The sequence below is a fragment of the Cydia pomonella genome, chromosome 19, assembly GCF_033807575.1.
Source record: "Cydia pomonella isolate Wapato2018A chromosome 19, ilCydPomo1, whole genome shotgun sequence".
In the NCBI taxonomy this organism is placed as follows: domain Eukaryota; kingdom Metazoa; phylum Arthropoda; class Insecta; order Lepidoptera; family Tortricidae; genus Cydia; species Cydia pomonella.
In genome coordinates, this window is record NC_084721.1 from 10,001,821 (window position 1) to 10,025,517 (window position 23,697).

Here is a 23,697-nt window from a genome sequence, read left to right on the forward strand (position 1 = left end):
ATACCTTGCTAAAAAGTATAAGCAGTTTTACACTAGGCTCGAACAGTATAAAGTCGGCGTAGTGTTGTTTACCGGTTTTCGTAATGTGGAAGGGGACGTCAATGTTATCTTATCTATAGCAAATTGACACATCACTAGCTATTACTCAAAAATGCTAATGAATGGATATGTGTGTTCTATACTAACTTTGTTCTAAAAATGGCAAAAACTTACGATTATTTATTTAAATTGCTTTTGATTGGTGACTCTGGAGTGGGTAAAACATCTATATTATTCAGATTTTCGGAAGATGCTTTTAATATCTCATTCATATCGACGATTGGTAAGTGCTCAGTGTACAACTATAGACACCAAAGGTTATTGTCAGATAACTTGTACCTTTTTTTTTTTCATATAATTTGTCATTGGAGAGGCCTTTTTGTTTTCCTGGTCTTTGTGATTTTTTGTACCCGTCCGAACAAAACAGTGCTGCGAAAGGGTGCGGCTCCATGTTTAACAGAACCCTTATCGAATTAATGAAGGAACTATTCATGACATCATACACACTAATTTTAATTATTAGAAGTTCTAATTTATTGACTGCTGGCTACTTTCAGGAATCGACTTCAAAATTCGGACAATAGACCTTGATGGAAAGAAAGTAAAGTTACAAATATGGTTGGTATAATACTTCTCTGTTTAACTCATTAATCATACTATATGTGTCAAAATAAAATATTTATTATTTTGTTTAATCATAGGGACACGGCAGGCCAAGAAAGATTCCGTACGATTACTACAGCCTACTACCGTGGATCAATGGGCATAATGCTTGTTTATGATGTTACAAATGAGAAGAGCTTTGAGAATATTAAGAATTGGATAAGAAACATAGAAGAGAATGCCAGTGCAGATGTGGAAAAGATGATCCTGGGCAACAAGTGTGATCTAGATGCAAAGAGACAGGTAACACTTGAATAAAACTATCACAACCTACATAAGTAGTTAAGTTTCCTGCCTCTGTTTCAATGGTGTCCCATGATTGTAATTAGAATTAATTGCTTATTTCCTGGTGACACATTTCTTAAACTGACCCCTTTTTGTGACATTGGTGAATGTTCTTGTTAATTCAGAAATATACAAAGAGTATTTTGATGATAGTAACTGCTTTTTAAAGTTAAAATTCTTGTGTCAGTATGCTTCTTCTAATTTAATATTCATGTTCATGGATAAGAATGCTTTAGCATTCAATTTTTGTTCATTTTTTTTTCTTATAATTTTATATAATTTTTACTCACTTTCTACTAATGTGACTTCCTTATAACTTCTAAAATTAAAACAGGAAACTATATGTATTGTTAAAATTATTACTGAATCATACCACATTACTTCCTTTTGTGTTGTATGTTTCTGAATCATTACTATTGCGTGCCTACTATTTTTATATAAGTTTGAAAACACATTTCTAAAATAGCTACATGTTCATAACACAGGTTTCAAAGGAGCGAGGGGAACAGTTAGCTGTAGAATATCAGATAAAATTTGTAGAGACATCAGCAAAAGATTCATTAAATGTGGAATCTGCATTTTACACCTTAGCGAGGGACATCAAAGCAAAGATGGAAAAGAAACAGGTTTGTACCTTTTGTAATATATCAGTTTACACATTCACTTTGTATATTTTTTTGGGATGTTTTTGTACTATGTGGTGGCAGGATGTAGTGAATTTCTCTACAGTGATAACTTTGTCTTATTAATGGGTTATTATAGGTGCTTATCATTGTTATCAATTATGTATGAATAATAATGATAAGAACATCACAATTCTTTAGGATTAGTCAGTAAACAAATTATAGTTGGGTATCTGCAAACATGTATCCTTATGTAGTTGGTGCAAGGTAACACATATGTGTGTTAATTTAATGATGGTCCACTGCACCTAGAAAATAGGAGCTTCCAAGCTCGATCTTCCCATCCAATTACAGAAAATTATACATCTGGAAATTAAACCTGAGTATAACTCCAGCTGAACACATTCACTGCCAAAAACATGTATGTGTGTTCATTTTGAACTGGAAACAACATTATCTATCTTTATATAGTGGCAGTATGATCTAGTTAAAAAAACAGAAAAAAAATGTGTGTTTTCGTGCGTTTCTGAGAAAAGCAACATAACTAATAATATATTTTTGTTTCATGGCTGTCTTTGAAAATAGAAGGTAAAGTTCCAGAATAGTGTTTATTGTTGTCATTGTTTTTAGTTCAGAGTATCAGTGTTGCCTTTTATGTTGCTTCCAGTGGGCCAAAGAAGGAGAGCACTGGTTGTTTTACTGTTCATTGCTCTGCTTGTTTGATGCTCTCCAGCATCCATCAATAGGCGGGTCTACACAAAACGAGCCGCCTCGCGAGGAAATTGCCGCGCGAAGGAGCTCGGTCTGTGTAGACGTGCCTCGGCCGCATTGCCTCACGCAACGCCTAATCTGTATTAGTGCTAGCACAAACTGTTTCTTAATTATGCAATAGGGGGTTCCACACAGAGCGAGCATCCGCGCAAGGCAATTTCCTCGCGCGTATACTCGCTCTGTGTAGGATCCAATGGAGGCCTAATCAATATTATTTCATCAGTTAAATGGGAGGTCTTACTCCAGGGCAAGGTGTCTAGTCTTAGTTGTGAACAGTTGTGCTAGACTTCTGTTGTTGGTTGTTTGCATGCAATTAAATCAACTGTCACAAAGCAAAACCTATCAAAATCAATATTATGAGGCTTTTATTGGGATCATAATGTCATAATTTGGTAGGTCTTGGATTAAGACAGCTGAAAAGTTTGTCCATCACACGCATAACCTATCTTTGAGAGTTATCTTACCAATTGTATCCCATAGCAAAGAAATAAGGGTGGGTCAAACTTTTTTTTGTTGTTCGCTCCCGTTAGCCAGGGGAGAATAGTAATGTAAGAACTTAAAGCGTGAAGATTTTTGTTTTGACGCATAACTGTCCCGTCCATGATGCCGGCGGTCAATGCCCCCGTGCGAGCGGGACAGCAATATAACTATACGCGTGCAATAGAGATAGGAACGGACGGGTCATGTACGAAATTATTTGTGCTTAGCGTCCTTACTTTAATATAGTTTGTTAGAAGAAATATAATATTCAACTAATATACCTAATAAGTAGATGATGGAAAGGGCTTATTAACTTTTTAAATACCATCTAACCCGGGTTTTAATAGTGAACCAGGAGAATGTACCCATGGCAACGAGTCACAAGAAAAAGTTGGTTCACCCATAAGGATTGTGATTGGTCACTGGTCAGTACGGGTACCTAATGATTCTCCGAAAATTAATTCGCAGACAAAGATTCGCCGAATATCGTTTCGCAGAGTGATCCATTTGTAGATGTAACTTTTAGTCTACCAACATTACGCAGACTCTTGGTTCACATACAATTCAGTTCGCTTCTGTGTAAATTAGCAATACTATTATTGGACGATTTTCATTTGGCAGAGTAATCTTTTCGTTTAAGGAATGTTTAGTCGAATAACGTTTCACATTTTATACATCGTAAATTCTGAAAAAAAAATATTACAAAAAAAAAGTAAACCGACTTCAAAAAGGATGAAATAAATGATTATCCATATACTTATATGCGTTATAATTTAGGTTTAAATCAATTTTTAACTTAAATATGAACAAAAGCAACACTCTTAACTGTCCACGGGTGGACCTTATGCCTTTTGTACTAGGGTCCACCGATGGACAGTTAACAGTGTGGGCCATCGTACCTATGCAATATAGGTTTTTAATATCTGGGAGACCGAGCATTGCTCGGAAAATGTATAAAACTCAATAATGCGTGTTTTCCCAGAGATACGACCTAGCTAAATAGATTTTTCGCCCCCGCATACCATACCAATAGCAAATTTCATCGAAATCGTTAGAGCCGATCCGAGATGCCCGAAATGTATAAAGATATATACAAGAATTGCTCGTTTCAAGGCATAAGATTTTATGGTCATTTGTGCTAGTGAAAATAAGTATATAATTAAATGTATCAAAACCATGTTTATTCGACTCAAACAAAAAGTTGTTGTGTAGGTTAGTCATGTCTGGCCATAATTATGAGGGAAGTTTTGTTAGTCAATATTAATGCCAAAATATTATTCGACCTATTGTGTTTCGACCAATAGTTTCTGGGATAATTGTGAACTACTACTATACTACATGATTATGCTACGAAAAGTAAATATGCGTATCAATGTTCTGCGTATTGACTACTCGTGCAAACGACTATTATACGTAATGACATTCTGCCAATCGTTACTCGGCCAAAGAACCCGTCTCCCGCGAATCGTTGTCGGCGAATTAAAAATCGGCGTATTTCTTGTCGGAAAATCAATAGGGCACCGGTCAGTACAGTATTGCTATTCATACTCTTATCAGTGGCGTAACTATACCGAGGCCCGGGACAAATTCATCGAATGGGGCTATTGGCGGCCTGTGCTTACGGCCTCTCGATCATACTAGAGTAGGTACCTCTGTTTAGGGGCCTGTGGTATTTTGTCAGTTTCGCCACCCTATAGTTACGACACTGCTTCTTATTCTTACCCTACCATTCCTACCCAACTGAACCGTCATACCCCTAAATTTTATCGGTAAAATTAGCACTTGGATTATGCTCTGTATGAATAATATAACTGAGTCAGCGTGATGGTTAAACGACAGAAAAAAATGCTTTATCAGATGTAAGTACCTAGTGTATGCTTCAATAGTTTGTGCCCAACATTTTCATATTCATGAATGATTTTTATAGTTTTTAGTTGTTTCTTATACCTACCTTACGTTATCTTATCGATCATTAATCATATCGTGACGCTGCACGGTTTGCAGTTCGATAGAATCACAAGATCTTATGGGTTTAGGTTGCGTAATCACATGGACTTGTAGTCAAAGATTTCAAAAGTAAAGACAGGCCTGTTCATATAATTTTGACAGAACAAATATTCTCGTTTGTGTGTGCCTCGGTGGAATGCTACGACGCTATAGGTTGATGAATGGGCATCACGCGCGCGATTTGTCGCAACTAGTTACGTTGGACTGCACGCTTGGCTCGCACTATTCTTGCAGTGTCCGTAAGGCCCGTCTTTGCGAAGTAATGTATAAGTTATTATGCTTTTAGTACGTAGTTTGTACCTATTCCATAATTAGACATTCATCCACATACGTTTTAAACTAGACGCAGCAAATGATCTTAGGTACTACGGGCCACCCCACACTAGCGTTATTTTAAGCGTCGGCGTCTTGTCAGGGCTATTGGAAATGATGGAAGGAAATGCGTGTTACGCCAACGTTGCGTCACGCAGCAGCCATAGGCCTCATTAGCACGAGAGCTTAAAAAGCGTTTGTGTTAAAACCTGACGTTAGAAATTCCGTACGCTAAGTCCGTTATCGATTTTAGTCGCAATAATGTCAAATTGATAGATTTAACGCATGAAATTAGAACTTAACTATTAGGAATAATAAGTACTTACTGTTTTCTATTCACGTCTTGTTATGTTTCATTTTAATAAATATTTTTTTTGAAAACAGACACACTTAATTAGTAATGATTTTACAAACTTTTACTTAACTTGCCCTGTTAGTATATATGGGACAAATCTTGCAAGTTATATTTGACCCACTTCCCGGTTTCCGATGAAGCTGAAAATTTGCATACATATGTAAGTCGGGTGACAATGCAATATTATGGTACCATCAAGCTGATCTGATGATGGAGACAGGAGGTAGCCATAGGAACTCTGTGATAAAACAACGCAACCTAATTGTGTTTGGGGTTTTTAGAATTGTCTCGATGAGTATTAGTTGCCTGTGGAAAAAAAAGTACAGTCAGCAATAAAAACTTGTACTTGAATATAAATACACGGGTAGAGTCGGACCAAGACAAGTCTGCAACGATTTTGATAGCACACGCAGCGCAAGTGTTATTAAACCTCAAAGCTTCTATGAAATTATGGCTGTGCTATCAAAATCGTTGCAGACTTATATTGGTTTAACTCTATCCATTTATCATTCAAACGCTTTTTTTAACCCTGGGCGCAGACATACGGAATTTTCATTCGGCTTCCGTATGGAATGACAGGTGCAAGCGAGACAGCAGTATCAATGTGTATAGCGACGTTCCAGTCACACCTGTCATTCCGTACGGAAGCCGTATGAAAATTCCGCATGTCTGCAGCCAGGGTAACGCGCGTTGTAAAAGTGCTCGTGCAAATGAGGTCATAGAGTTGACTACTTGACTAGACGCTGACGCTGGGGAGTAGGGTTATCAGACGTCAGGAATTTTCCTAACATGTCAAGAATTTTGGCCGTTTGTCAGGAATGCGGCCGGAATACGAAAACGTCAGGAATTTTAATGAATTAATAGACTTTTATAATGTTCAATTTTATTTACTTACTTAAATCAATCCAAAACATTTGTTTAATAAACAATGTAAAAAGAGAACAAGTGACAACTTAATCGACAGTGATCGGAAAAGGCAGAGTATAAAAATCTAAACCTGGTAGAACAAAGTTATAAAGTGGAAACTGCTTTCCGATAACATTTTTTTCTGGGACTAAAGTCCCGGAAACATACTAAGTGAATAAGCTATTAACCCAAACAAACAACAATACACAAATCAAGGCTTTAAATGCCTAAACTTTTTGGGCCAGAAATAAATGAGTAACAGGAAATAAATGATTATTACTGCTTTGTATTGTAACCCAATAGATAACAAAGTGATAAGAATGGGTTGACATTGCCCTTTAGCCACAAAGTCCCCTCATATTAGTCAGCTAGCTATTAAAGTTTGTTTCGTGTGACAGGAGGCGAGCAACCCGCCGGCGCGCGGCGACCAGCGCCAGATCAAGGCCAGCGACCAGCAGCGCAAGCCCGTGTCCTGGCTGTCGCGCTGCTCCATACTCTGACGACCGCGCGCCGCCGCGGCCGCCCCACCCCTCCAGCGTTTTTCAGTTCTCACCGCGATAGCAAACATCCTCGGTCCATTCACTGAACCCTCATTTAACTTTGCATGCTAACACATTCCCAAATTAACTCAATTCACGAACGCTAGACGACCTTCGGGGTTTGTTAGCGTGCTCCGTGTTTACTACTCGCTGAGCGTTCTGAAATAATGATGTAGACTGACTGTTTGCTGCTGAAAAACCGAATTTACATCACTGTGACCGTGTACGAAACCCACCTCGACTATATTTTTCGACCTTCACTTTATCAAAACTGGTGCGTAAACTTCACACGGGATCAGACTTGCTTTTTGTATTTTTATATCCAGGATATTACTTTTCTTAGTTGAAAAAAAATCAGTATTTTTGTCTGAAATTAGCTGTACATTTTGTTTACTTCTGATGTGACAAGTTTATTTTTATAGGGCAAAATTTAAGGGTGTTGTTTATATTAAAAGAAAAAAGTGTTTTAAAGATATTATTTCAATAGTTTTATTTAGTTGTACTTTTCCATTTGCTATTTTAATTAGGATATATATTTTAATGTAATATATACTATTTAATTTGAATAAACAGTGCTTTTTTTACACAATATTGCCTATGTTATTGCTTTACCTCCCATAAAAATAAAATCAGTCTTTACATTAAAATCTTTATTGCCAACAATATATACAAAAGACATAACATTTTAATTTGTTTTTGTATAACAATTGGAAGAGCTTGTTAGCAGTGGCCAATCAAATCAATTGGTTTTCAATGGTTCTACAATATAAGTAACAAAGTGGTAAATGCTTCATGACGTCTGTATCTGTTTCGGCGATGGTCTCAGTGGTCTCAGCACCAGGTTCTTAACTCCATTAAAGGCTGCACTAAAGATAAAACCTAAAAACTTAATGGAGTTCTTAGCTGATAGGATTACTAAATCGCCAACTAACTGCAATCCATTTCTCCAATATACGGTGTATATTGGGATAGGAGGCAGTTTTTCTGACCAAACACCATTGCGATACTTTTTGGCATGTTTTTCTGCTGACAATATGGCAGGTGCTAGTTGGGATTCAATGGAATTCTTCCCAATACTTTGTGGTACAGAAGCTTTAGCAAAACCAAGTTCAACCAGCTTTTGGGCAATATCTAGAGTTTCCACTTCTTTTGTCTGAAAACAATAAAAATTTACCTTTTTTGACATAATGCCTATGAAAAATGAATTACAAAGAATATATTATAAGAGTGATTAATTGTACTTTTCAACCACTTTCAGTTTGCCTATTACAGGGAAATGGTCAATAATCCATCCAGGACAATTTAGGAGAAATATAAATTTTGAAGTTCTTTTGGTCACTAAAATTATTATATATAAGCATAGAGAATTTTTTTTTACATTGTTTAATAAAAGGACCTTTCCTTTTATTAATCAATGTCACTTCTGCTTCTAGTCATACTTTCATTTCATGACACCAGACCCAAAAATTGTGTTTTTGGTTGTCACAGTCCAAAAGGTCTATATTTTTTATTAAATTACATAAAAAATTGATTATATATAACAAAGGTGCTTATAGACTTGGAACATTGAGCATTCACAGTTTATAAGCAGATTTGGCAAATTGTTAACATTCTTCTGTTTGCAAGAATGTTCATTACAAGTGAATGCTTAAGTGTATCATCACATTACAAAGCCTAAGCTATGGTAGTAGTATTGACATTCAGAATTTACAAAAACACTGATTAAAATTAATATGGGAAAAAAACAACTTGCACACTTTGATTAGAGAAGTGTATTTGTAGAGTCAAAGTTCTTTAATCTATGTACGACCTTAAATTAAAAGAAAATATTACCTTGGGTTTTTGTAAATGCAATTGAACAGTGGAAACCAGGCTGTCCTTGTCCCTAGCTATGGGCTTCAGGGTGACCTTCTGATCTCGCGCCACACACTCTAACCAGTTGACAGCATTCCCACTCACTATGTCAACACCCCACAACTGAAAAATAAGTGAAATAATACATTAGTACATATGTGCCTAATAAATTAGTGACATTTTTTGTAATCTTGGCAGTTTCTCAAGTGTGTCAGGCTCATTAAAAAATATAGAGTATTGATACGCAACCTTGACTGGCAGCGGCGGTTTACTGGAATGCCATAGCGGTAAGTAGATCGGCGCTCGGTGATCCACCAGCACCCTCAAGGGGGAGTGCTGTATACCGGCGTACCGTCCTCGGAGCGGCTCATGCTGCTTGATAAAGTGGTTCGGGACTTGACTTGCTTTAGAAAACTTGCTAACCTGATTAAAAAACATAATTCCAATTATGTAACGTCGTTATAAATAAACAATATCTATAGAAGATCTATATTTACCGGCCGGATCTTATGCAGCGAGACAGCGAGGCCTGCAGTGGCTAGTGCGTAAACCGCTATCTGTAGATAGTACAGGTACTCGGTTAGTTGTTAAAAAACAAGTCGTTTATTTTGATAATCTTTATGACCTATTTACATACATTCACCCCGCGGTAATCCTGTTGTAACAAATTGTTTAAACTGTGTAAATACCCGCTGTCGGCTGCAGACATTTTGTTACTCAATAGTAGAACAAACTTTCATAGTTTACCAAGAATTAGCTCATTTATATTTTAAGAAAAATCCAAGACAAGACAAGATCTGATTTTCTAACTTGAACTTGACAATCAACTGACATTTGGGCCAGTATTGCAGTTGAGAAAAAAGGAATGCCACGTTTACCGGTTTATATCCTATAGAACTTTTTATTTTTAATTTTGCCCTCGTACATGACTGTATAGAGGTAAAATAACCAAACAGCGATTTCATATTAGAGCCTTATGAGAAATCGATTCACGAGCATAACACACAGATACTATACTGACTACTAGGAATAATTAAAGATTTATTATTACTATTTGTTTTTTTATATTATTATCGGTATTTGTATTTTATAGCAACACTACATTCCACGTCAACTTTTTGACAGCTTGCTCGCGGATCTGCTGTTTGTACCTCAACATTTGTATTAATTTTAGAAAAAAAAACAATCAAAATGATTACTGTGTTAAATACAATTGATACCGGCCACGAGGATATGATACACGATGCAGAGCTGGACTACTATGGGTTGAGACTAGCCACGTGTTCGTCGGATAACTCTGTGAAGATTTATGACATCAAAAGCGGCGCCCAAACACTTGCAGCTGACTTGAAAGGACACTTTGGTCCCGTGTGGCAGGTAGCCTGGGCTCACCCAAAGTTCGGAAATCTGTTAGCCTCATGTTCTTATGATAGAAAAGTGATCATATGGAAGGAGACTGGGGAATGGACAAAGTTGTACGAGTATGCAGGTCACGAGAGCTCGGTGAACTCGGTGGCGTGGGCGCCTGCGGAATATGGGCTAGTGCTGGCGTGCTGCAGCTCCGACGGCTCCATCTCCGTGTTGACATACAACCAGGACGGAAACTGGGATGTGAAGAAGATATCTGGCGCCCATGCCATTGGCGTTAATTCCATAAGTTGGTGTCCTGCTATCTCTGCGGAACTTAACTTAGACCCGCTTAATAATAAGGATGCACCCAAGAGAATTGTTTCAGGTGGATGTGATAATTTGATCAAGGTTAGTTCTCTTTATTTCAATTAACTCTTATGCTATATTTATCCTCTAGACTCAGAATTTTTAATTAGAAACCCGTTTCATTATATTTTAATCAGGTTACGTTATGTTATAACTAAAATTCTCAGCAATCAACACATGCTTTTTCCCATTTTACAATATTTGTATGTAATTTATAGATTTGGAGAGAGCAAGGAGACCAATGGGTTGAAGAGAACCGCTTGGAAATGCATATGGACTGGGTGCGAGATGTTGCATGGGCACCTTCAGTGGGGCTCCAGCGGTCCATGATTGCCAGCTGCTCGCAGGATAAGAGAGTTGTCATCTGGACCAGTGATGATAATGTCTCCTGGACACCCACCATTCTGAACACATTTGATGATGTTGTGTGGAGCGTGAGCTGGTCTCTAACAGGTAACATCCTGGCTATCTCAGGAGGCGATAACAAAGTTAGCCTCTGGAGGGAGGGCAGCGATGGTCAGTGGGTGTGCATCAGTGAGGTAGCCAAGGGATTGGGACAAACACCAAATGATGAAAGGAGTACACTGTAATTCTAAACTAATTGTATTACTAAATCTTGTTAAATATGTAATCATTTGCTAATGATAATAATGATTGTACTTTTCACTGGAAGTTGTGTCTTTTTCACTGGAACCTCTTAAAAGTAAGGATAAGGTTGCTTGATATTTATGAACATCTATTGAATCATGTTCCATTTAACATTCCTAAAGCCAACTGAATATTAAATATTGTAAATACTTAAGCAATAATTGAATTCAGCTATATGCAGTACTTACAATCTTTCTGAGGATCATGAAAGTGTTCAATGTATTCATCAATAATGGTACAGCATTAAAATTCAGTTTAAAAAACTTAAAACAATTTTATTTAACATTAAATTATTAACTTAACGCATTCACTGCCAGCGACCCGCCAGGCAGGTGCTCAGTCCGTAGTGGGTTTTCGCTACATATTTCCCATGTTGTCGGCTACGCTCGTAGCGCGTAGCACGCGCTGGCACTGAATGTGTTAATGCTTATTATTTAAATATCACATGTTGTTAAGGTGGAAATCTATTAGTTCTAGCAGCAGTGGCATCTTGTAGTACTCTGCTATGGACTTGAAGGTCTCCAGCTGGGAGTGCACCTCCTTTACAGGCACAAGTGGCCCGAAGTCGCCCGCACAGTCACACACTGTTGACAGGTTCTCGCGTTTCACCTGAACAAACAATTATATAGCTAGTAGTACTAATTAGTATTGATACATTTAAAATATTGCTACTTGTTTAAAAGACTATCTTTGAAGCATTCCATTGACTGTCCCATACAAAATCATTTTATTTCGTGTATCCATTTATTTTTCAATGTTTTAACATGATGATTATTTTTCTAAGCAATGTTTTGCTCCTTTGTCACAGAAATAGGAACATACTATCTAACAGCAGATCTTTAGAAAATTCGCGTTTGTACGGGACAACAATAGACAAATTCGTGGTATGCTCCTTTTAAAATAAAATAAAATTCGTGTATTTCGGATAATAAAGAATCCATATAACTATACAACTTATAACTAAATTACATTAATTTAAATTTAAAATTATAATTATTTTAAGGCCCAGTAAGTACGTTTTTTTCTTTCACTCTCACTGAGCGTAAGCGTGTGCGAGATGGGAGTGCGCGCCCGGGATAAGGGAGAGGCCTATGCCAAGAGCAACTAGACTAAACTGCTGTGGAGAAAGGCTAGCAGTAAATAGCGTGCCCGGGAAGGTGGATATCATGTTTTTTTATTTTTTGTATGTTTAAATAAATAAACAAAAAATTAATCAATACGTTCCCTCAAACATGATATAGCCGAGTTTTAGAAGCAATTTTAATATGTTTGGCTTTTGTGCATCTTTTTTTTGGATTTTTTTGCTATCCAACGAAAGTCAAAAACTCAGAATTCAAATTCATTTAGATACAGTCCCTCGAAAAAGGCCTCTAGATTGCTAATTAAATGTATAGTCGTATTGCGATACAAAAAAGCGCTACGACTTTAAAAACTCCGTTTTCTGAACATACTGCACCTTAATCTTTCTCTGAAATCGAGATATTTTTACGCTTTATACCCTCTGTCATGGTTTTAATGGCATTCATTGTTATACACTATGGGACTGCATATTTAGGAAAGTGAATTTTCAACATGTAGTTTTATAACTGTCAATTGTGGTTAATCAACTCCACTTGAGTACAATTGTATTGATGTCAATGGCCTATTTTATCATCAGCTTAAATGCAGCTGGGCATGAAAGATAATAATATTGAATACACGATCAGGAAGTATGTAAAATGAATTTAAAAAATCAACGAATTTGGAATGTGCTCTAATGGCTTAATATGCATATGCCTTTTCGTGGCTTAATTACGGGATAATCCTATGGGGAAACAGTACCGATATAGAAGATAATATTTATACTACAAAAAAAAATGCATACGAACACTAGCAAATATAACAGCACCTGACAGTTGTAAACCCTATTTTATTAAATTTAAAATCCTGACCTTGACATCCATTTATATATTAGAAATTTGTCAGAAAATATCCTCATATTTTACCAAAATCGGTCGACAAACCTCGGAGATATGAAAGTAGATTCAAGCATAACCTGGCGCCACCCGAACGATCAGAACTACAGCTACACAAAACAAGTCCAAAAATGATGGCAATAAAAATATATAATAAAATCAGTGACGAAATAAAACTGCAGGCCTCAGAAAAACAATTTAATAAACAGTTGAAGAACTTTTTACTTAACAAATGCTATTATAAACTTAATGATTTTTTGGATGATAAAAATAATGACGAATGTTATTAGATATCTACTCATCGCTATATTTCGCTTTGCATTATTGTTAATATTTTACATGATATGAGATTTTTTTTTTTTGACATTACTATTAAAATTAATATTATATACACTACAATTTTATTGCATATAAAATGTTAACTATCAGTAATATTATCTCTTAGTTGTGAATGAATTTGTCGACATAAAATTTAAAATTGGAATTAGTATAGAATAGTATAGTATAAAATCAACTAACCATTGTTATAAAACCTCGATTAAGTACATAACATAGATTTAAGACTATTGCTGTACCTTATCAGGGTCCATGTGAAACTCACAACAGTATGTAACACCTGTACAAACCATGGATGCAATAAAGAAAGAAAGAAAGAATAAAATACAACTGATAAAAACCTGCCAAGTGCATGTCGGTCCCGCGTAAAATGGAGGGTTCCATACTTAATATAATAGATTGAAAAAAGCCATACAAGAAAAAGGGCGTATCTTAGATCTTAATTACTATTATAATTCATGGAAACGCATTAATGGCTCATCCAATCATGTTCAATGGTATTTTGTACAATCGTGATATAATAGAGCTTTTCAGCCGAGTACCGTGTCCCACGAGGCTTGCTGAGTGGCCTAATGAAGGTAGAAGATTGAAAAGCTTGATTATATCACTATTGTATCATTTTTATACAATACTTTTTCTACGAGTCATGTAAAATAATACTTTATCTACTATAAAACCTAAATAATTCATGAAAATTGGTAAGTATCTCGGTAGTAAATAAAAACGTACCTAGTACAAGACATAAAATTCTTTATAGTTGACTATAGCGTATCGAAATGAATATTATATTTGAGTTAGGAGAAGTATACGAACCCTTAACAGTTGGCGAGTAGAAAAACTTATCTTATTTTACCATTGGTCAGTTAATAATATTGTTGTGAGTACCTGGTGGCAGCGGCTGCAGATGAGGTCCTGCAGGGTGTAGGCGAGCGCGCGGCGGTCCATGGCCTCCACGAGGCGCCACTCCAGCTCCTGCTTGTCGTAGGCGGCGCCGCACGTCGGGCACAGGCACACGGGGCTGCCAATCGAAAGGCAATTGTGTAATGACTGGGCTCAAAATCTTTGTAACGAATTATTTAAATCAAAATTGAGTGATATTCTGATTTTAACAACTCTTAATGTTTTGATATTGATATGATACGGCCACTCACGCTGATAGGTGCGCGCGAAGGTGCCGAGTCGTGTGAAGGTCGTATCATCCACAAATTGTTAACCTCCGTGTTTTGTCCCTATGATTTCTACAACTCCAAAATATATAAACGAATCTGGCTAACATTAGATAAATAAGTAAGTTAGGCTCACAGCGGCGATGTCGGTCTCGCGGCACATGTCCAGGTCGCGGCAGTGGTTGCACACCTTGCAGATGAGCTCGGTGAGCACGCAGCTGGCGCACGGGTCGCACACTCGGCGGCCGCGCTGTACACTTACACGTCGTCCACGGTGGCGATGTCGGTCTCGCGGCAGTGGTTGCACACCTTGCAGATGAGCTCGGTGAGCACGCAGCTGGCGCACGGGTCGCACACTCGGCGGCCGCGCTGTACACTTACACGTCGTCCACGGTGGCGATGTCGGTCTCGCGGCACAGGTCCAGGTCGCGGCAGTGGTTGCACACCTTGCAGATGAGCTTGGTGAGCACGCAGCTGGCGCACGGGTCGCACACTCGGCGGCCGCGCTGTACACTTACACGTCGTCCACGGTGGCGATGTCGGTCTCGCGGCAGTGGTTGCACACCTTGCAGATGAGCTCGGTGAGCACGCAGCTGGCGCACGGGTCGCACACTCGGCGGCCGCGCTGTACACTTACACGTCGTCCACGGTGGCGATGTCGGTCTCGCGGCACAGGTCCAGGTCGCGGCAGTGGTTGCACACCTTGCAGATGAGCTCGGTGAGCACGCAGCTGGCGCACGGGTCGCACACTCGGCGGCCGCGCTGTACACTTACACGTCGTCCACGGTGGCGATGTCGGTCTCGCGGCAGTGGTTGCACACCTTGCAGATGAGCTCGGTGAGCACGCAGCTGGCGCACGGGTCGCACACTCGGCGGCCGCGCTGTACACTTACACGTCGTCCACGGTGGCGATGTCGGTCTCGCGGCACAGGTCCAGGTCGCGGCAGTGGTTGCACACCTTGCAGATGAGCTCGGTGAGCACGCAGCTGGCGCACGGGTCGCACACTCGGCGGCCGCGCTGTACACTTACACGTCGTCCACGGTGGCGATGTCGGTCTTGCGGCACAGGTCCAGGTCGCGGCAGTGGTTGCACACCTTGCAGATGAGCTCGGTGAGCACGCAGCTGGCGCACGGGTCGCACACTCGGCGGCCGCGCTGTACACTTACACGTCGTCCACGGTGGCGATGTCGGTCTCGCGGCACAGGTCCAGGTCGCGGCAGTGGTTGCACACCTTGCAGATGAGCTCGGTGAGCACGCAGCTGGCGCACGGGTCGCACACTCGGCGGCCGCGCTGTACACTTACACGTCGTCCACGGTGGCGATGTCGGTCTCGCGGCACAGGTCCAGGTCGCGGCAGTGGTTGCACACCTTGCAGATGAGCTCGGTGAGCACGCAGCTGGCGCACGGGTCGCACACTCGGCGGCCGCGCTGTACACTTACACGTCGTCCACGGTGGCGATGTCGGTCTCGCGGCAGTGGTTGCACACCTTGCAGATGAGCTCGGTGAGCACGCAGCTGGCGCACGGGTCGCACACTCGGCGGCCGCGCTGTACACTTACACGTCGTCCACGGTGGCGATGTCGGTCTCGCGGCACAGGTCCAGGTCGCGGCAGTGGTTGCACACCTTGCAGATGAGCTCGGTGAGCACGCAGCTGGCGCACGGGTCGCACACTCGGCGGCCGCGCTGTACACTTACACGTCGTCCACGGTGGCGATGTCGGTCTCGCGGCAGTGGTTGCACACCTTGCAGATGAGCTCGGTGAGCACGCAGCTGGCGCACGGGTCGCACACTCGGCGGCCGCGCTGTACACTTACACGTCGTCCACGGTGGCGATGTCGGTCTCGCGGCACAGGTCCAGGTCGCGGCAGTGGTTGCACACCTTGCAGATGAGCTCGGTGAGCACGCAGCTGGCGCACGGGTCGCACACTCGGCGGCCGCGCTGTACACTTACACGTCGTCCACGGTGGCGATGTCGGTCTCGCGGCACAGGTCCAGGTCGCGGCAGTGGTTGCACACCTTGCAGATGAGCTCGGTGAGCACGCAGCTGGCGCACGGGTCGCACACTCGGCGGCCGCGCTGTACACTTACACGTCGTCCACGGTGGCGATGTCGGTCTCGCGGCACAGGTCCAGGTCGCGGCAGTGGTTGCACACCTTGCAGATGAGCTCGGTGAGCACGCAGCTGGCGCACGGGTCGCGCCACTCGGCCGCGGCGCTGAACTCGCCGACCCCGATCAGCCGCAGCAGGTTACGGCGAACCAGCGTTATCTAAAATACAAGTGTTCGGATAAGCTAAATAGCTGCAGCAATTAACTAAGTGACTTCTCACTCTTCTCAGTGAGTTAGTTCGTTCAGTGGAAGACTGGGAAATTTGTTCAACGAGCAGATTTAGTCACCTGTTCGTCGAGCTTGGGGTCGAGCGAGATGACCTTGCAGAGCGCGTTGACGAACTGCAGCGCGGGCGCGTGCTGCTCGCCGCGCCGGCCCGGCCGCGCCTCCACGTCGCCCGGCTTTAGTACCGGCATGCGCGTGTGGATCTTTTCTGTCATCCTGAGGAGATTATTGTTCATCAAATCACAATTTTCCCTTTTAACTTTATCTCTGCAGCTGACCGCCGTACTGTCTCAATAAAGGATTTAAAAAAGGGCGTCTGATAGATAGCATGCAACGCAGTAATGAAGCTTGCGTAGTATTTCACGATAATAAGTTCGATACCACATGGAGATTACGAGTGTTCGTAAACGCCTCGTGCTTACGGTGAAGTTAATGAAAGATCGTGCATAAACTCACTGGAACAGCTTCTGCGCGATCTCGCCGGCCAGCATGTTGGCGAGCCCGCCGGGCGCGGCGGCGGCGGCGCCCACGAAGCCGCTGACGGCCGCCGCGAACGGCTCGCGCACGCCACGAGGCAGGAACAACGCCAGGTTCCAGTTCATCACGATCATGCCCTCCTGATAACCAAAACAACAGCTTATTATACTTCTAAAGTACACATAAATAGTCATTCGTAAAACCAAAAGCGGAGCGATCGTTTGATAAAAGCAATGAGACTTGAATCAACGGAGGAAGGAGATCACTTTAGTGATTAGAAAAAAGTGATACACTTTGATTACTGAATGAGCGAGTAAAGCGAAGCGAGCGAGCGAGCGAGTTTGTTACGCAGTAAGTGTATTAAATTTGTTCTTATTTAAATGAAATTAAGTAAACGTGTTTTTGGGGGCAATATATTTTTTTTTAAGTTCTAACATGAGTAGGATCGAACAAGAGAATGGTGCTAGAAGAGCCTAGAAAGCCCAAAAGCTATTTGTGGGGGGTCTTGCTATACTGGACAACTCATTTGCAAGAAAGTATGCATGGGGTTTGCAAGAAAGTGGTGGTGGTGTAGGCACATAGGTAGAGTAGGTGCTGTTGTCTGGTCAATAGTGGTTGGTACGCGGGAAACTGGACCTTTTAGGAGGCATATAAATTATTAGTAGGTATCACTGGTCTAATGGAGTTGAAAATCGAGACCTGAATATGCGGAAGGACTTTTAGTACAAACGGAGGTCAACAATTTACAAAGTTCGCTCACTTTATTTCCTTCTTTTTTAATTTATGCAACTGATGATCTAAAAGGCCACTTAATTTCAATCTGTAGTCAAAATTGGAACAAACGGCCGCCATCTTGAATTTCTTCTTTTCTGCTCTAATCATGATGAAAATTGATATCTGCGAATTCGAAAGGCTTCTTAATCTGAAGTCAAAATTGTAAAAATGGCCGCCATCTTGAACTTAATTTTTGTCTCCATCATAATAAAAATAGATGTATAAGGATCTGAAAGGCCCTTTAACGTATTTACGTTACGTTACGTTTACGGATTTCCGTAGTCGAAATTATAAAAAAAGCCGCAGCAATCTCCAATTTCCTCATTTTTAGGGTTCCGTAGCCAAATGGCAAAAAACGGAACCCTTGTAGATTCGTCATGTCCGTCTGGCTGTCCGATTATGCCACCGCCACTTTTTTCCGAAACTATAAGAGCTATACTGTTCAAACTTGGTAAGTAGATTTATTCTATGAACCGCATTAGGATTTTTAGACAAAAATAGAAAAAAAAACAATAAATTTTGGGGGTTCCCCATACTTAGAACTGAAACTCAAAAAAATCTTTTTTCATCAAACCCATACGTGTGGGGTATTTATGGATAGGTCTTTAAAAATGATATTGTGGTTTCTAATATCATTTTTTTCTAAACTGAATAGTTTGCGCGAGAGACACTTCCAAAGTGGTAAAATGTGTGTCCCCCCCCCCCCCCCCGTAACTTCTAAAATAACAGAATGAAAAATCTAAAGAAAATATATGATATACATTGCCATGCAAACTACCACCGAAAATTGGTTTGAACGAGATCTAGTAAGTAGTTTTTTTTTAATACGTCATAAAATTAAAAAAAAAAAATTTTTTCATCAAACCCATACGTGTAGGGTATCTATGGATAGGTCTTCAAAAATGATATTTAGGTATCTAATATCATTTTTTTCTAAACTGAATAGTTTGCGCGAGAGACGCTTCCAAAGTGAAAAAATGTGTGGTCCCCCCCCCCCCCCTGTAACTTCTAAAATAACAGAATGAAAAATCTTAAAAAAAAAAATATGATATACATTACCATGCAAACTTCCACCGAAAATTGGTTTGAACGAGATCTAGTAAGTAGTTTTTTTTAATACGTGATAAAATAAAAATAAAAATTTTTTTTCATCAAACCCAATACGTGTGGGATATCTATGGATAGGTCTTCAAAAATGATATTTAGGTTCCTAATATCATTTTTTTCTAAACTGAATAGTTTGCGCGAGAGACGCTTCCAAAGTGAAAAAATGTGTGGTCCCCCCCCCCCTGTAACTTCTAAAATAACAGAATGAAAAATCTTCAAAAAAAAATATGATATACATTACCATGCAAACTTCCACCGAAAATTGGTTTGAACGAGATCTAGTAAGTAGTTTTTTTAATACGTCATAAATGTACGGAACCCTTCATGGGCGAGTCCGACTCGCACTTGGCCGCTTTTATTCAATCACGTCGTAAATTAAATAGATGTCTATGAATCTATTCTATATATTAACCTTTTGAACGCCACGCCTATCGCACGCGGCGTTTAATCGTGAACCTTGTCGGTACGCATGGAGGTTGATATTGGGCTGTAGCCGCGCGCGCCATATGACGTCTTTGGCGGTCAAAAGGTTAATGGCGAACCGCGAGTTCTGTTCGAAGCGACCTACTAGTTTTATTAAAGTATGTGATTCACAAAATGATGTTGAAATCGTTTGTTTCAAATATACGTCGCACATATACGCGGAATTTATCAATCATATCATTGTATCTTTATACCCGTACTAAACAGACCTCATCTTCTGCATTCTCTTCCGCTGGCGGCAGCTGTGATGAGCCAACTTCAACGAGACCCTCTGGTAATTTACCCTGGCAAAGAAAATGTGATTTGTAATTAATTATTTAATCGAAAACTAATAACAAAAGCATATATTAACAGGAACATACGTAATTTGCCTTTCGAAGGATTAGTATTGATTTTTGATGATGACTGTATGTGCCTATATTTCTAGACATTTTATAATTGTATATAATCTTTTTTTTTTTTTGACGATCATACTATAAATTCATATAGATTAATTTAATATAATTTACATTGTAATTTCATATTATGAAATAAATAAATCGAAATTATATTTGGTTCCAATTGACGCGAATGGTGAATTAGTAGAGTATTATAGGTGAGATACCTGCACGCCGGCATGGTTGGCGGGGTCCAGCCACAGCAGGTAGCTCCAGCACTGCTTGTAGCGGATGTCCACGCCGTGGAACAGCTCCTTGTTGCGGATGCTCTGCACCACGAACTCTACGTAACCTAGAGGATGGTTTGAAAATAAAATTAACTTTATTGCACAAAAAAATCAACCATAGGCCAAACTAACCAGTGATGGGGAGTATAAGGTCTCGTAGAATAGTAAACTGTTTCGAGATGCGACGATAGGTTTTCGTCAGCCCTTGATCTCTAGTTGACCAACCGCAACGATTCTAAAGTCAGACCAAGCTAACCCTGCAGCAATTTAGATAGCACAGACTGTGAAAGTGTTATTTTAAACGTCAAACTTCTATGAAATTATGACTTTAAATAACACTTGCCTTATTATCAAAATCGCTCCAGATTTAGATTGGCCTGACTGTATATAGGTCATGACGTTGAACGTAGCGTTATTAGTTTAAACACATGTGTATGTGTCTGACTGTTTATTTCCTTAAAAAAAAAGACGTTAACGGGAAAGCAACACCTAAGGGAAAATAAAGGGGGTCTTATCTAAGTACATAGATACCCCCTTATTCATAAACGCGTACTGAAGTTACGATGCCGCTGATCATCGTTTGTCTCTTTCCGGCGTATTGGTATGATGGAAAGGGACAAACGATGATCAGCGGCATCGTAACTTTAGTACACGTTTATGAATAAGGGGGATAGTGATTATGCCATTAGATATAATTATAGCAAGGCGAAAACACAATAAAAGTTCACGTGGACTTACCTATGCCATCCATAACCGATTTCTTCTTAGTGCATAACAGTATCTTGTTGAAGTCCGCATACACTATAACAGACCCCAATCGCTTGAACTCTGCTACCAACATAAGGAACAGTTTCTTCATCAGCCCGTATAGTGTGCGGCGTAAGGCGGGGTCGTAGAGAAGCGACGTTGGGGTCTTTAACCATCTGAAATAGTTACTAGTGATTTGTGGTATGTGGCGTGAGAAGTAAGCAACTCCTAAGTGAGTATAAATCACACATGATTTTTAACACATTAGGGCAAGTTACAATCAATCAATAGCTGAGCACACCTGCATACATATATATGTATGTAGAGATTATAAGAAAGAGATATTTTCATATTAGCCTTAATTTGCTACCTACTCCTCTAAGTTATTAGCGTAGATACTAGTATTTATAGCAGCGATCACTACTACCCGTTCGCTTCAAGTTGGCCGTTACCTCCCGGCCCGCTTCACCGCATCACCCCCTGTGACGCCTTATCCACTCGGCTAACACAGCTTTATAACTACTTTTTATGCTTATATTTAATTCAAACAAAACTTATTAAGTTATTAAATAAAATGAGCATTTTTAATAAAATACGGAATTATTTTTTTGTCGACAGTACTAGTAATTATACTATGACGTTATCACGCAACGATAATGTAAAGGTCGCCGACGGCCAACTTGAAGAGAACGGATAATAACTGATTTTCCAACCCAACCCTTTTACGATTCGAACCCGATCCCATCAAACATCAAAAGTTGAGTTTGCAAAAGTGACAAGTTGCCCAGAAACCATCCACAGACACAGCTATATTAAATTAGAAGAAAAACAAACCTGTAGAAGTGTGTAATCTGGTAATCGGCGAACACGTTTTTATACACCGTGACGTCCCTAAGCCAGGATGCTATCATCGTTCGCAGTACTCGGAACGCGGCGCTACATTGTGCTGTTTCGTCGTACGCTACCGACGCGTTCAGGCCTGTCAACGTGGATAAAAGCTGTGACTAAAGAATGGCGAAAAAGGGGTAGAAGCTCGAAGCAGATCTTTATCGCAAGTGCGTATGAGGCACGGCCGTTCGTGTCATCCACGATGACGCGCACACGAACATGATAATACGAGCCAATGCGCGCGTCTTTGTGAATGACACGACCTATAGACTTTTAAGATGTAAAAGTTTGAATACGATTTTAAGAATAAGTGAAAGAGTATCTACTACTAACTGAATATAAAATTAAAATGTCACCCATAGGATCGTTGGGCTGCGTCCGACTGAAGGCCGTGGCCACGCTGGTGCCCTCGTGCTGCAGGATGTGGTGCGCCTGCAGCAGCGCGCACACGCACAGCGCGTCGCTCTCCAGCTCCACGCACACGGAGTCGTACGCGCCCATAGCGTTGTGTGTGCAGCCAGACATCTCTTCCACTTCGCTTACTAGTCTGCAAAAGGTAGGTTTTTTCACAATCATTTATTAGTAGTTAGTCTCCGAGCCAACTACGAGTTCGTAGCCTTTGGCTTCGAGACACTCGGGCCAAGGGGCAAACGTCCGCGTGGGCTCCACGAGGAGCTCGGGAAGCGATTAAGGCAGGCAACAGGAGACCCTCGCGCGGGCAGCTTCCTCGCGCAAAGACTCGCTATTGCGATACAGCGCGGGAATGCTGCCTGCATGATGGGCACTCTGCCAAGAGGCCAAGGGTTGGAGGGTAAATTTTAGTTAAATAATTTACTTATTTATTATAAGAGTTATAATTCTTGTAACCTAATTTAGTTTGTATATACATTATTTAATAATAAATATTAGTAGTTACTGGGTAAAATTTAGAAATATAAGTACCGAACATCGAAAAATGCTAAAATGTTCTAAAATTCCTTTCCGGCGTTCCTCAGACTCGCGTACTGATGACCCAAGGTTCTATCCAGGTCGCGTGATCCTCTCCACTTGCGCCTCTGTCGGAGTAATTTCAGTACCCATTCTACCACGATGGCGTGATGCATGCGCATCGCTCTAGGGAGCTTTTACTAGTCAACATGTCAGGCGTAGGAGGGCAGGGGAGGAGAGACTAACGAAATCATTGAAGGTTTTAACTGCAAGCAACTGTATCTATTCACCTATTATCGTCAGTCTCGCGGCCGCCCAGATCGGGCCGCTCCAGGTTGGAGGCCCACAGCACGAAGTTGTGCTTGATGAGGTGCCGCGCGTAGAACAGATCCGCGCCGAACAACGTCGGGTCCGGAGGCAGGTTGCCTAGTGGCACGTGGAAATATCTGCAAAGGATAATTCAGCTTAGTTAGAAAGCTGAAATTCTGTTAGGAGGTGTTATACAATTGCGTTTGAACTTAAACAGACGCTGTAATTTAAGGTGGTGAAACGTTTGGTGTAACTAATGTGAAACTAACAGATTACGACAATAGGACTGTTGGTAGTTGTTAAGCTTGTAAGGGGGTCCCGTTCCTGTAGG

At 40.7% G+C, this 23,697-nt stretch overlaps 5 protein-coding genes across 5 annotated transcripts in view; 2 read left to right on the top strand and 3 right to left on the bottom strand.

The window, feature by feature from the left end:
* Positions 1–141: 141 nt before the first annotated feature.
* On the top strand, positions 142–7,569 carry LOC133528394 (ras-related protein Rab-8A). The gene is made up of 5 exons (XM_061865770.1): positions 142–322; positions 597–657; positions 741–945; positions 1,473–1,613; positions 6,840–7,569. Exons 1-5 carry the CDS (start codon positions 199–201, stop codon positions 6,939–6,941), a joined length of 633 nt encoding a protein of 210 aa, XP_061721754.1. The 5' UTR covers positions 142–198; the 3' UTR covers positions 6,942–7,569.
* Positions 7,570–7,615: 46 nt separating this feature from the next.
* Positions 7,616–9,669, bottom strand: LOC133528393 (uncharacterized). Its single transcript, XM_061865769.1, has 5 exons — positions 9,472–9,669; positions 9,332–9,391; positions 9,084–9,257; positions 8,814–8,957; positions 7,616–8,133 (listed from the first exon to the last, which is right to left on the bottom strand). The coding sequence occupies exons 1-5, from the start codon at positions 9,541–9,543 to the stop codon at positions 7,771–7,773; spliced, it is 813 nt and encodes a 270-aa protein (XP_061721753.1). The 5' UTR covers positions 9,544–9,669; the 3' UTR covers positions 7,616–7,770.
* A 254-nt stretch (positions 9,670–9,923) lies between these two features.
* Positions 9,924–11,222, top strand: LOC133528392 (protein SEC13 homolog). The gene is made up of 2 exons (XM_061865768.1): positions 9,924–10,592; positions 10,769–11,222. Exons 1-2 carry the CDS (start codon positions 10,026–10,028, stop codon positions 11,138–11,140), a joined length of 939 nt encoding a protein of 312 aa, XP_061721752.1. The 5' UTR covers positions 9,924–10,025; the 3' UTR covers positions 11,141–11,222.
* A 230-nt stretch (positions 11,223–11,452) lies between these two features.
* LOC133528395 (DNA polymerase epsilon catalytic subunit 1-like) lies at positions 11,453–15,139 on the bottom strand. Its single transcript, XM_061865771.1, has 3 exons — positions 15,037–15,139; positions 14,375–14,507; positions 11,453–11,807 (listed from the first exon to the last, which is right to left on the bottom strand). Exons 2-3 carry the CDS (start codon positions 14,432–14,434, stop codon positions 11,640–11,642), a joined length of 228 nt encoding a protein of 75 aa, XP_061721755.1. The 5' UTR covers positions 14,435–14,507; positions 15,037–15,139; the 3' UTR covers positions 11,453–11,639.
* LOC133528390 (DNA polymerase epsilon catalytic subunit 1) overlaps positions 15,139–23,697 on the bottom strand; it is a 47,146-nt gene continuing 38,587 nt past the window's right edge. Inside the window, exons 33-41 of the mRNA XM_061865765.1 lie at positions 23,348–23,503; positions 22,487–22,677; positions 22,077–22,221; positions 21,234–21,418; positions 20,436–20,560; positions 20,041–20,115; positions 17,447–17,607; positions 17,053–17,206; positions 15,139–16,924 (exon numbers count right to left, since the gene is read on the bottom strand). Coding sequence (XP_061721749.1) covers positions 16,742–16,924; positions 17,053–17,206; positions 17,447–17,607; positions 20,041–20,115; positions 20,436–20,560; positions 21,234–21,418; positions 22,077–22,221; positions 22,487–22,677; positions 23,348–23,503 — 1,375 coding nt within the window. The 3' untranslated portion in view covers positions 15,139–16,741. The remainder of the gene's footprint in view (positions 16,925–17,052; positions 17,207–17,446; positions 17,608–20,040; positions 20,116–20,435; positions 20,561–21,233; positions 21,419–22,076; positions 22,222–22,486; positions 22,678–23,347; positions 23,504–23,697) is intronic.

Excerpts from the sequence above, each read along its gene's own strand:
- LOC133528394 (XM_061865770.1), top strand. The coding sequence starts at position 199 with ATGGCAAAAACTTACGATTATTTATTTAAATTGCTTTTGATTGGTGAC. Across the intron at positions 323-596 it reads CTCATTCATATCGACGATTG|GAATCGACTTCAAAATTCGG; the intron begins GTAAGTGCTCAG and ends GGCTACTTTCAG. Across the intron at positions 1,614-6,839 it reads CAAAGATGGAAAAGAAACAG|GAGGCGAGCAACCCGCCGGC; the intron begins GTTTGTACCTTT and ends TTCGTGTGACAG.
- LOC133528393 (XM_061865769.1), bottom strand. The coding sequence starts at position 9,543 with ATGTCTGCAGCCGACAGCGGGTATTTACACAGTTTAAACAATTTGTTA. Across the intron at positions 9,392-9,471 it reads AGGATTACCGCGGGGTGAAT|ATAGCGGTTTACGCACTAGC; the intron begins GTATGTAAATAG and ends TACTATCTACAG. Across the intron at positions 8,958-9,083 it reads AACCGCCGCTGCCAGTCAAG|TTGTGGGGTGTTGACATAGT; the intron begins GTTGCGTATCAA and ends CTTATTTTTCAG.
- LOC133528392 (XM_061865768.1), top strand. The coding sequence starts at position 10,026 with ATGATTACTGTGTTAAATACAATTGATACCGGCCACGAGGATATGATA. Across the intron at positions 10,593-10,768 it reads GATGTGATAATTTGATCAAG|ATTTGGAGAGAGCAAGGAGA; the intron begins GTTAGTTCTCTT and ends TGTAATTTATAG.
- LOC133528395 (XM_061865771.1), bottom strand. The coding sequence starts at position 14,434 with ATGGACCGCCGCGCGCTCGCCTACACCCTGCAGGACCTCATCTGCAGC. Across the intron at positions 11,808-14,374 it reads TCTGCAGCCGCTGCCACCAG|GTGAAACGCGAGAACCTGTC; the intron begins GTACTCACAACA and ends TTGTTTGTTCAG.